This window comes from Ovis aries, chromosome 1, assembly GCF_016772045.2.
Source record: "Ovis aries strain OAR_USU_Benz2616 breed Rambouillet chromosome 1, ARS-UI_Ramb_v3.0, whole genome shotgun sequence".
In the NCBI taxonomy this organism is placed as follows: Eukaryota; Metazoa; Chordata; class Mammalia; order Artiodactyla; family Bovidae; genus Ovis; species Ovis aries.
The window spans coordinates 259,600,089-259,612,117 of record NC_056054.1 but is presented as its reverse complement, the minus strand read 5'-3'; the positions used below and the strand labels follow the sequence as shown (position 1 = coordinate 259,612,117).

The following is a 12,029-nucleotide window of genomic DNA, read 5'->3' as shown; positions in this document are numbered from 1 at the left end:
GCTTTATGAAAAGATTATAAATAAAGATCCCATCCATATCTGTTTCCTTATGTCAGGAATTCTTCACATTGTCAATGATGCAGTTTATCATTTGAATTGATTTATTTCATCCATAGTTTCTAATTGATTTAAGATTCTTCCATAATAACCTGCTGGTGGCATTAACGCATGTGGCCTCAGGTGGAACATGTGGGCCCTCAGGACCCAGAATTGCAAGGTTCTTCTAAGGATAGAAGATACTTAATTTCCATTCTTAGAATTGTATAAAAATCTCAGAAGATAGGATAGTTTGTTTATAAAATACATGTTTTCCTAGACTGAGCAAAGTGAGTGAGAGGATTTTCATGAATCTTTGTAAAATATATTCTTTTTATAATTCTGGTACAACATATACCTAATTGTATCTAGGAATAACAGATAAGTTAAATTCTGTAATTCTTATGTCATTGCCATTTAATTTCTGACCTGCATTAACTTAACCCCTTAACATATATACATCTGTACCTTTAAGAAAAATAAACTTGGGAGGGTTAAAGAAGATAATTGTTTTAGTATTATAAATGTGTATTATTGTCTTGTATAGAAATACAGTATGTGATTTTAATGTTGAAATGTCTTTAAGAATGAAAATTGTTATGAAATTAGTTCAGGTACAGTAGGAGGCTTGATTTTAATGCCTTGCCAGATAGTGTTTCTGTATTAGTTTTAATTATGTAAGTAAAATTGTTTTATTAATGTATGAGTTTTATCAGTTGGGAGCTTGGTTTCAAAATTAGTTCCACAGTACTGCTGTATCCTTATTTTTTTGTGATTATATTTTCTCACCTAATTTTATTTTTAACTTTCAGGTCTGCAATTGAAGAGGGTAAAGGGATTTATAATAATATTAAAAATTTTGTTAGATTCCAGCTGAGCACGTAAGTTTGTAAGAAATTGTGACAAACTTATGGGTCTTATAGATAAATGATTCAAAAAGTAGAATTGAAACAGAATGCCTATAAGCTTCTGGGCTCTATTTCTCGTATATAAGTTTTCCAGTGTGAAAACTGAATTCTGTCCTAAAACTAAACATGGCATGATAAAGAGGTTCTAAATATAATTACTTGTCTATATCATCATCAAAATATATTAACTGTTGTGGCTTATTTAATACCTTCTGAAGTAACTAAGAAAGAGGTGTCAAATTTTAATTTTTCTTCTTGGTATCTTTTTCCAAAAGCAGTGGCTTTTATTGTAGTCTATTACAAAACACAGTTATAAAAATATCATTGAAACTCTTAACTGTTATCTGAACTCAGTTAAAAAAATCTTCCTCTATTTGTTGTTGTTATCTAAATGCTTTGCAAATCCTTTATTAGACTGCTGTGGATTTTAAGGGCTAACTCTTTAGATCATAAGGGCTAAATATTCACACTAGTGAAGCAGTAGCTTACTTGGAAATACAGGCTTCCTTTAAAAGAACAGTAGTAACGTGAGAGTTTTAAATGCTAAGAAAGTGATTTCATAAAATTAGCAAGAATTATACAATGTTCATCCATTTTAAAAAATAACTCTTTCTTTCGATAGGAGTATAGCAGCATTAACTTTAATCTCACTGGCTACATTAATGAACTTTCCCAATCCTCTCAATGCCATGCAGATTTTGTGGATCAATATTATTATGGATGGACCTCCAGCTCAGAGGTAAGAGTTTCCTCATTTGTAAACTAGAAGGACAAGGATGGCCTTATATCCTGATAGTTAAGCTCTAAGACTTCATTCCCGGGCAGCATCAGAAATCTCTGCAGCATCATGTTTGTTTCAAGTCCTGTGATGTGAGCATATCATTTATTCTTCTGGGATGCTCATTCATGCATTATGATATGGGCTTTTACACTGAGATCAGAGCAGGGAACAGGTATAGTCCCTGTCCTTGAAGTAAGCTGTTTGTTTCTTAGAATAGAATGTAATGGAGAAATCTCTCTTTGGCTTTAGTGCTATTACCAAGGTTCCACTGTCAATTCTTAGAGACTTCGGGAAAGTATTGAAGGACTACTTCAATACTGTAGTATTGAGCATCTAATGTTTTCTTTTATAATAACCGGGCCCTAGATACAGCTTTCTTAACAGAGTAATTAATATGTATCAGTGTATAACAAATTATCCTAGTTGAAACTTCCTTGCATGAAAGATACTTCAAAATCCAGTTGGTTAGTCATGTATTTCAGGCCATATTTGAAATAAGTTATATAAATGAAATGGGGCATTTTGAAATTTGATTATCAGGCCTCTACCAAACTGTGGCAAATAAACAAAACAGCCAAGAGTGAAAAAAATTATGGGTGTTTTTGAGTGATCGTAGCCAAGGTTTTCTTCATAATTCAACATTTTGTTTCCATAAGAAGGCATTTAGTTTCTGGGATAATTGAGGTCAATGAACTTGTGAAAGTAATAAATCCAAATTTTACTTAAAACTTTAATTCACTTTTCTGTTTGTTTTGAAGCCTTGGAGTAGAACCAGTGGATAAAGATGTCATTCGTAAACCTCCACGCAACTGGAAAGACAGCATTTTGACCAAAAACCTGATACTTAAAATACTTGTTTCCTCAATAATCATTGTTTGTGGGACTTTGTTTGTCTTCTGGCGGGAGGTATACTCACTGGATAAGTTGTTATATTAAATGCATTCTGTATGACAGGATTCCATTATTTTTGGATATCAAACAGAAGGCTGGAAGTTAGGATAACCTTCAAAAATAGAATAAAACATTTAAAAATAGTTTGATTTCAGTATTTATGGGTTAATAGAATTCCTGATTCATATTTTAGAATTATTTAAATATGCAGAGAAATATCAAATACAATAAAAATTAGCATGAATATTTGGGTAGAAGTTAGAAAATCTGAGCCTTTAGTATAGCTATTTTAATGTCATTAAAAAGGAAAGTTGTTTTTAATGTCCAGTTTACAGTTTGGGAGAAGACTTTTTTCTTTATGTAGACTACAGTCCATGGGGTCGCTGAGGGTCGGACATGACTGAGCGACTTCACTTTCACTTCTATGCACTGGAGAAGGAAATGGCAACCCACTCCAGTGTTCTTGCCTGGAGAATCCCAGGGATGGGGAAGCCTGGTGGGCTGCCGTCTGTGGGGTTGCACAGAGTCGGACACAACTGAAGTGACTTAGCAGCAGACTACAGCTATTCTTTAGGTGACTTATTTAAAGGGTGTATGGGAAATTTAAGTTGCTTATATGACTTATGGGCTTCCCTGGTGGCTCAGAGGTTAAAGCGTCTGCCTGCAATGCAGGAGACCTGGGTTCGATCCCTGGGTCGGGAAGATCCCCTGGAGAAGGAAATGGCAACCAACTCCAGTATTCTTGCCTGGAGAACCCCATGGACGGAGGAGCCTGGTAGGCTTCAGTCCATGGGATCACAAAGAATCAGACACGACTGAGCGACTTCACTTCACTTTCACTTATATGGCTTATATCTTAGACTAAAGCTTTTTTAAGAGAAAGAAAATATTAGCCCTTTAAAAGCATGTAGTATTTGTCCATTAAATTCAGCCAACTGAAAATCTTTTTCTCTCAACAGCTGCGAGACAATGTGATAACACCTCGGGACACAACAATGACTTTCACGTGCTTTGTGTTTTTTGACATGTTCAATGCACTGAGTTCCAGATCTCAGGTACGCTTGAGTGATTGTAGCTGGCTAATTCAATTGGGTAGAGTACTCTCTGTAAGTGGGCAAGGTTTTTAGCTTTGCTTGCTTTTGTAGCCTTGATTACAGGTCCAGATATAGCCTTCCTACAGACATGTGTTCTAACAGGGGTAGGAGATTTGGGGAGATAAGCCTTAACCTTGGCCAGAAGATTAAAGTAACTCACAGATGTCATCACCTGATTTTTCCTCCTTTCATTTTCTTATTGTCTGTAGCTACGTGATAGGTTCAAGTTAACATTATCTGAGCATAGGACAAAGTTCATGGCCACTATTAAGATGGTGTACTTTCTTCTCATTATAGAACAAAGTATTATTAGACGTAGGAGCAGTTTTGTGCATATTAACATTTTCTTAGTATCTCCATCAGTGTGTCAAAACTTAGGACATTTAAAATTTTCTTTTCTTCCCATGCTGTATCTTAAGGTGGATGGTCTTCTCTTGATTGAAGTGCTTTGATATAAATTACTGGGCTAGAACCTAATGGTACTTTTTCAGAGCATGTTGTTCTTGGAAACTAGTTATATTTGCCGCCTGACTGTTCATTTCAGTTTTAGAGCACCTTAGGAATCCTTAACTATTTATTACCATTCACCATGCTTGAACTTTCCAAGTACAATGCATTAATTTAGACTAATTTTTAAAGAAGCTATAGTATTTGGGTTTTGTTCTGTGAAAGGCATTTTTACTTTTTCAGTATACATGTAACTAAGTCCAATCTTCAAGAAAGTTTCTTAGATTATGTACCTTAATGAAATGATTTAGAAAAGAATCATATACAAAGAAAGTTTTATGCTCTGGAATGCTAAAGGGAGTTTCTGTGGCCTTTATTTTTTAATAGAATCACTTTTCTGGGGGGGCGTGCTGTGTGGCATGTGGGATTTTTAGTTCCCCAACAAGGGATCAAACCCAGGACCCTTGCATTGGGAGCATAGAGTCTTAACCACTGGGCAGTCAGAAAAGACCTAGTATCACTTTTAAAGAAAGTCCTTGATAAAGGAAAGGTGCTTTAAAATTCACCCTACTCCGTGTAAATTATTTCAAAATATAATTAAGAAATTTCATATACTAGTATTGTAGAATTCAGTCCAGCTTACTAAAAATTAGAGGTGAATATAATAGTAAAGAAGTTGTTTCTAGTAATAACTGAACTCTCTGCTCTGCCAACAGACCAAATCTGTGTTTGAGATTGGACTCTGCAGTAATAAAATGTTTTGCTATGCAGTTCTTGGATCCATCATGGGACAGTTATTAGTTATTTACTTTCCTCCACTTCAGAAAGTTTTTCAGACTGAGAGCCTAAGTATACTGGGTAAAAGAAATGTTATGTTTTATAATTTATATATTATAAATGAGTTGTAAATATTTTTCTAATGCATTTAAGAAAACTTTTTAAAAAGTGAAATAAGTGGCTTGCTTTGAAAAATATGTGTGCTGTTTCTATTTGGAATCACATTTAGGGGAGTCACTCCCCCAAATCTGGTTTTAAACTTTTCTGGTAATTTTTTTCTTGTTAATTTTTTATAGGTTATCACTCATCAAAATCATATTTGGTGATTCTGAAAGACAGAGTAATTGTAGTTGATAACTTTTTAATTTTGTGTGAAGAAAAAACTAGATTTAAGCTCACTAAAAACCAGATGGCTCGTCTTTAAAATTACCATTTTGGTTGTTAAGCTAACATTTTCCTATTTGCATGTCTTATTTTATGAAATAACAGCCCTAAAAACAGAGTTTTACTAAGTTGATGTGGAAAGTGAAAGTCACTCAGTTGTGTCTGACTCTTTGCGACCCCATGGACTGTGTCCTTGGAATTCTCTAGGCCAGAATACTGGAGTGGGTAGCCTTTCCCTTCTCCAGGGTATCTTCCCAACCCAGGGATTGAACCCAGGTCTTACGCATTGTGGGTGGATTATTAACCAGCTGAGGGCCTCAAAGGAAGCCCAAGAATACTGGAGTGAGTAACCTATCCCTTTTCCAGCAGATCTTCCTGACCCAGGAATTGAACTGGGGTCTCCTGCATTGCAGGCGGATTCTTTACCAACTGAGCTATCAGAGAAGCCTAATGTTGGAAAACAGACATTATTTTTTCATACACTGTGGGTGAAATGTATCATCATATAGTACATTTAAAAGTTAATCTTCCTGTGTAAGTGTGAGGATGGATGCATTTTATGATAATGGTAGTTCTCACTCTTGGGTTTTTAAAGTTAATTTGGATATTTTTGATCACTATTTTTTGCTGTAAGTTAATCTTAATGTCGAACTAGTTTAATTTCAGGATTTTAATTTCATACTCATATTCTTTCCTCTTTTTTAAAAAATGGAGTTTTAAGACAGGTGAAATTTTTTGGAGCAGTAAATAAGAATGAGCTAGTGTGAAACACCATTGTAAAGACATGGTCTTTTAACAGTAACTTGCAAGTGGAATACATGCAGATTTCAATCAAGTTATTCCCCACTGCTTGAACAGCCTTTAAAAAACAGAAAACTCTTGGTTGTGTTGCTGTTAAAGTTTGTGATTCTCAGGTTATTGTTCAGGGAAAGCAGTCAGAGGACTTGTTCTCTGGGTTCTAGTTCTCTGGTGCTGCTTGTCCTTGCTGTGTGACTTTGCCTAAGTCATTTGGTGCATTTGAGCTTTACTTTCCTTATTTTTAAACTGAGGCTAATTGTGGCTACTCAAGGAATGGTTGAGAAATAATGTATTTTAAAAGCTGTGGTAAAATGCTAGAAAAACAGAAGCTATTAACCTCTGAAATTATAAGTTCAAAGAATTGTAAAACTCTGTTTTTTCTTACAGATTTACTGTTTCTTCTGGGTCTCACCTCATCAGTGTGCATAGTGGCAGAAATTATCAAGAAGGTTGAAAGGAGCAGAGAGAAGATCCAGAAGCCTGCTAGCTCAACATCGTCGTCTTTTCTTGAAGTATGATGCATATTGCATTCTTTTATTTGCAAACTAGGAATTGCAGTCTGAGGATCATTTAGAAGGGCAAGTTCAAGAGGATAAAATGAAGATTTGAGAACTTTTGAACTTTTTATTGACTAAAAATGAGTGTTAAAGACTTGAGACTTTAACCTGCTGAGAGTCCCAAATGAAATTATGCAACTTTGGTAACATTTTCCTTGATTTAAATTGGCTTTTGCAATTGAATGGAACTTCATAAAGTGTATGGGCAGTTATTTAATTTAAAAAAAAAAAAAAGGTAAAACCTGAACCACCTTCTGCACTTAAAAGAGGTCTAACAGTTCAAATACACTATCTATTCTAGATAGACATGATTTTTTTTTTTAATTTTTAAATATTGTACTATTTATGGTGGTGGGGCTTTCTTACTAATACACAAATAAATTTAATCATTTCAAAGGCATTCTGTTGGTTTAGGAAGTTAATTCCCAGGAGTGCCATATTTCAGCTACTGTATGTCCTTTTCCCTGCAGTGTAAGCAGTTCAGCTACCTTGTGTTATCATTTTTGTATCTCACGTTTTTTGCACAGGATGTGACCACTGTCAGATCACTGTTCTTTTCTTTCTTTTTGTGATTGAAAAGCCTATACTGCAATTTGAAGTAAATGTTTGCTTTTCTTAGTAAGTGTAAATGGTTGCCTTTTTTCTTCCTTTTTTTATTTTTGGTATGAGTCTTTGGTCTAGCAAAATTAATAAATATAGAGCTGTTGAGTAGCTTTCTAGGTAGGGTAGCTAGGGTAGGGTAGTAATTAACATTTAGTCATGGAGTTAAAAATATTTAAGACTGTTTGGGCTGAAATTGATAGCAGATTTATATTAACTTGTTATGCCTTTTTTTAGAGTTAATGTAAATACATATTTTGTCAAGTATCATCTTGATGAAGTCACCTCCTAAATATAAATCCAAGTACCTCACCTGAATATCTGAATTGTATTATTTTCAATGTCTTTTTATGTGTACTTTAAAGAATCTTTTTTAGAAAGTATAGAGTGGGAAACTTCAAGAATTGAAAAGCCTCAAACTTAACTAAACAGACAGTTTAGGGACCAGAGTATAAGTGGGAGATTCTGTGCTGACCTTGGTTTCCGTGAATCTGCAGCTTTGGGGCCTCGGTGGAGCACAGCCCAGAGTCTGTCCCTCTCCTGCTTCCACCAGTATCTTCTGTCTTCTTTCTGCTTTACTGGGCAAGCTAAAGAAATAGATAGATTTGCTCGGAATGCCATCAGTTTTTGTAATAGCTGGATGGGGTGTAGGTAATTTGTTTTGAGTGTGTGGCAAATTTGGGCCAGAAATTCAGAATTAGAAATACATTTTCTGTTGAGTATTTCTCTCTGAAACAGAAACGGGTCTCAACTTCTTACATGTTTAATTCTTCCTAAAGTTTACTGAATTTTGTATTTTATAATTATACTCTCCAGTTTTTATCTTGAATATTAAACTGCACTGTTAGCAACACAGTACTTTTGTTAACGATAGGAAACATACCTGTTCTGTGAGTCTGTGGGGATATAACTGAAACAATTTAGTATAAGGACCTGAAATGTCTGCAGTTTATTCTACTTTACTCTTTAAGGCTTGATAGTCAAATGTACATGGAAGCCATTGTCTAATCAACTTTTTCTTTAGTGATGGTGATGTTTCATATCTAAATTTTGTAATAAGTTTTCTTCTCTGTTACAAAGACTTCAAATACGTATTAAGTGCACGTCAATCTTTTGCTTTGCATTTTAGGTTCATATGAAATAAATGTGCCTATTCCGATATATAAGATTTTAAACCTCCCCCCAGAATGATTTATTTTCAAAAGTTAAGGTTCTTCCAGTTGGGACTGTTAATGTTAAAATCATATGGATGTTGAAGATACAGAAATTACACAGTACTCATAGGACATTGAATCTGTGATTTAAAAAGAAGTGAAATGTATAATACAGATATCCATCTGTATAACAGATTTCCCACAGTAAAACAACAAATTAGTCTGTCTCTGTGTGTATTTCATATAGCATATTATCTGAATTAGCATGGATAATCCAAATGCACTAGTATCTAAACTTTTATTTTTTCCCTATTTCTTGGCCCTAAGACCTGCTAGATGTAGCCCCTAACAATACTAACTTGATTTTTCCATGTTAGACTACCTCATGAAGTTTTTTGTCCTCAAAGTGATTAAATGTCAGGGAAGAAAAGGAACTTTAATTCACCAACTAGGTAGACAGTCCTCAGAGGAGTCCCACTGACTGCAGAGGAATGAGACTTAGCATGTTCTCTCAGATTTGTGCTTAGCATCGCATGACCCAGTGATGAAACAGTGTGAGACGAGGCAGACTACACAGCCTCCCCCCAGGACACAGACTTCTTTTAATAGCAGTAACTTCACTGACAAGAATAAAGCACATTTTTGTGTCTCTTGCCCTAGCAAGGCATACCTGTTAGACTGACAGTCTTTCTGAGTCATTGCAAATTTTGATCTCTTTCATGTAGTACCTAAGTAAAGTGAACACTAGCCATACTCACAACAGATTCTCAGTGACAGGACCTGGTTTGGTGGCAAACAATAAATATAAGATCTAAGAACCTCAGTTAACTTTACCTTGCTTTCTGCCTCTGTCACTTGGCAGTTTGTGTGCATTTTATTTCTACATATGACTCCCCTGAACTTAGATGGATGAATTGACTGTCATTTGAGAAAGGTGGTGGCATCTGTGCCCTTCAAGAGTTCATGCAACAGGTTAGCTGAGGATATAACGTTAACAGGCTATCTGATCAAAGTTCATAGTGGTATTTGCATGTTTATTTTGAAAATACACATACATTAAAAATGAATACAGTGCACATCTTACTGAAAGTTTCCGCTGACACTGACTTTTGGAAATCTTTGAAATGCCTTTTTAGAGTAAGCTGTGACCCAAATAGTAGCTGATTTGCATACTAAAACATGGTGTGGATAAATGTTAAACCTAACTGGTATATGGGTGGACAGACAGATTATCCTGATAATTAAGCTCCCTTGAGCTCAGTTAGTATTTGCAATGACTATGAACTCTTGCTGGGTTTGGGGGTTTGGTTTTCAGAGTTGGTGGTTATTAATAATGGATAATGGTTAACCAGTCCTTGATATTAATGTAGGTATAATAGTCTTCAAATAGTTTGGTAGGTTTCTGTTTGGGAAGTTCTCAGTCTTAACTTGGAGACAAAAGTGAAATACATTAAGTACAGTGGTTAAGTGCTGCCCCAAGAGCTACAGCAGCAAGAGAAATAACTTCACTGGAAGATGTGATCAAGGAAATTACCTGGAACTAGTGGCATCTTAATCATACCGTAAGTTGAGAAACTCCAGTCAAGGACAGCAGGATGTGGCAACCAAAAGGCATAACCTCTGCAGAGTGTTGGTGGAGTCTGGAAGGGACGGGTGAAAATCACAGGAGTTTAGGGCTATGGTAAGGCCTAGCCTGATTGGAGGGCAGGACAGACAGGCTGGAGCCTCGTGAAGGAGGTGAAGGAGAAGAATCTGAGTTACAGCCTGCTGGAAGATTTCAAGAGTGTGGAGTTGGGGTTTTTGTCTTGTAACATGCTGAGGGGGGAGTTCAGAGGGTAAGGACAAAACAGAGAGACTGATTAGAGAACTGTAGACGCTTAAGGCTTAGAGGGACCAACTGAGATGTGGCAATTAGTATGGAGAGGAGAACATGGAATTTCTGCCTTCTAAGAGCATTTGACGTGACCTGATAGGGGGACGAGAAGACACTACATCTTCTAGCTTTTTGGCTTGGATACTAGAGTGTTGGGAAAATTTCCAGAGCTGAGCAGCTTTTAGTGGGACACAGGTTGATTTGAAGTGTGAAGTCTGTGATGTTCTTTTCATATTAGATGAGGTTTCTAGCCTGGGATGAATTAAACTATGGCTGACTAATTATAGGTAATAGGAAAATAATTTCTTGTTACACACGTTGATTTTATACGTATATATATGTGTATGTGTAAGTAAAATGATTTCATTCCAATCCTAAAGAAAGGAAAAGTCAAAGAGTGTTCAAACTACCACACAGTTGCACTCATCTCAGACATCAGCAAAGTAATGCTCAAAATTCTTCAAGCTAGGCTTCAACAGTATGTGAACGGAGAATTTCCAGATGTTCAAGCTGGATTTAGAAAAGGCAGAGGAATCAGGGATCAAATTGCCAACATTCGTTGGATCATAGGAAAAGCAAGAGAATTTCAGAAAAACATCTGCTTCATTGAAGACTACGCTAACGCCTTTGACTTTGTGGAACACAACAAACTGGAAAACTCTTCAAGAGATGCAAATACCAGACCACCTTACCTGCCTCCAGGGAAATCTGTATGTAGCTCAAGAAGCAACAGTTAGAACCAGACATGGAACAATGGACTGGTTCAAAATTGGGAAAGGAATATATCAAGGCTGTATATTGTCACCCTGCTCATTTAACTTATATGCAGAGTACATCATGCGAAATGCTGGGCTGGATGAACCACAAGCTGGAATCAAGATTGCTGGGAGAAAAATCAATAACCTCAGATTTGCAGATAACACCCTTATGGGAGAGGGTGAAGAAAAACTAAAGAGCATCTTAATAAAGGTGAAAGAAGAGAGTGAAAAAGCTGACTTAAAACTCAACATTCAAAAAACTTAGATCATGGCATCTGTTCCCATCACTATGGCAAATAAATGGGGATGCAATGGAAACAGTGACAGACTTTCTTGGGCTCCAAAATCACTGCAGATGGTGACTGCAGTCACTAAATTAAAAGATGCTTGCTCCTTGGAAGAAAAGCTATGACCAACCTAGACAGCATATTGAAAAGCAGAGACATTGCTTTGCTGACAAAGGTCTGTATAGTTAAAGCTATGGTTTTTCCAGTAGTCATGTATGGATGTGAGAGTTGGACCATAAAGATAGCTGAGAATTGATGCTTTTGAACTGTGGTATTGAAGAAGACTCCTGAGAGTCCCTTGGGCTGCAAGGAGATCAAACCAGTCAATACTAAAGGAAATCAGTCTTGAATATTCATTGGAAGGACTGATGCTGTATCTGAAGTCCCAATATTTTGGCCACCTGATGTGAAGAACTGACTCATGTGAAAAGACCCTTATGCTGGGAAAGATTGAAGGCAGGGAAGGGGACAACAGAGGCTGGATGGCATCACTGACTTGATGGATATGAATTTGAGCAAACTCTGAGAGTTGGTGATAGACAGGGAATCCGGCATGCTGCAGTCCATGGGGTCACAAAGAGTCGGGCACGACTTTACAACTGAACTGAAATAAAGCGATGGGAATCTAGAAAAATGTAGTGATGAACCTATTTGCAAGGCAGGAATAGAAAATAAGTAAGTGTA

At 36.2% G+C, this 12,029-nt stretch overlaps 1 protein-coding gene across 12 annotated transcripts in view; it reads left to right on the top strand.

Moving 5' to 3' along the window:
- ATP2C1 (ATPase secretory pathway Ca2+ transporting 1) overlaps positions 1 to 7,585 on the top strand; it is a 160,949-nt gene extending 153,364 nt beyond the window's left edge. For 11 of the 12 annotated variants that reach the window (XM_060395824.1, XM_042237119.1, XM_042237135.2 and 8 more), the window contains 6 exons: positions 849 to 917; positions 1,567 to 1,683; positions 2,484 to 2,631; positions 3,576 to 3,671; positions 4,874 to 5,015; positions 6,504 to 7,302. In XM_060395824.1, coding sequence (XP_060251807.1) covers positions 849 to 917; positions 1,567 to 1,683; positions 2,484 to 2,631; positions 3,576 to 3,671; positions 4,874 to 5,015; positions 6,504 to 6,634 — 703 coding nt within the window. In that variant the 3' untranslated portion in view covers positions 6,635 to 7,302. Of the gene's footprint in view, positions 1 to 848; positions 918 to 1,566; positions 1,684 to 2,483; positions 2,632 to 3,575; positions 3,672 to 4,873; positions 5,016 to 6,503 lie in introns of all 12 variants that reach the window. The other variant, XM_004003346.6, reaches the window with a different exon arrangement.
- Positions 7,586 to 12,029: the final 4,444 nt, after the last annotated feature.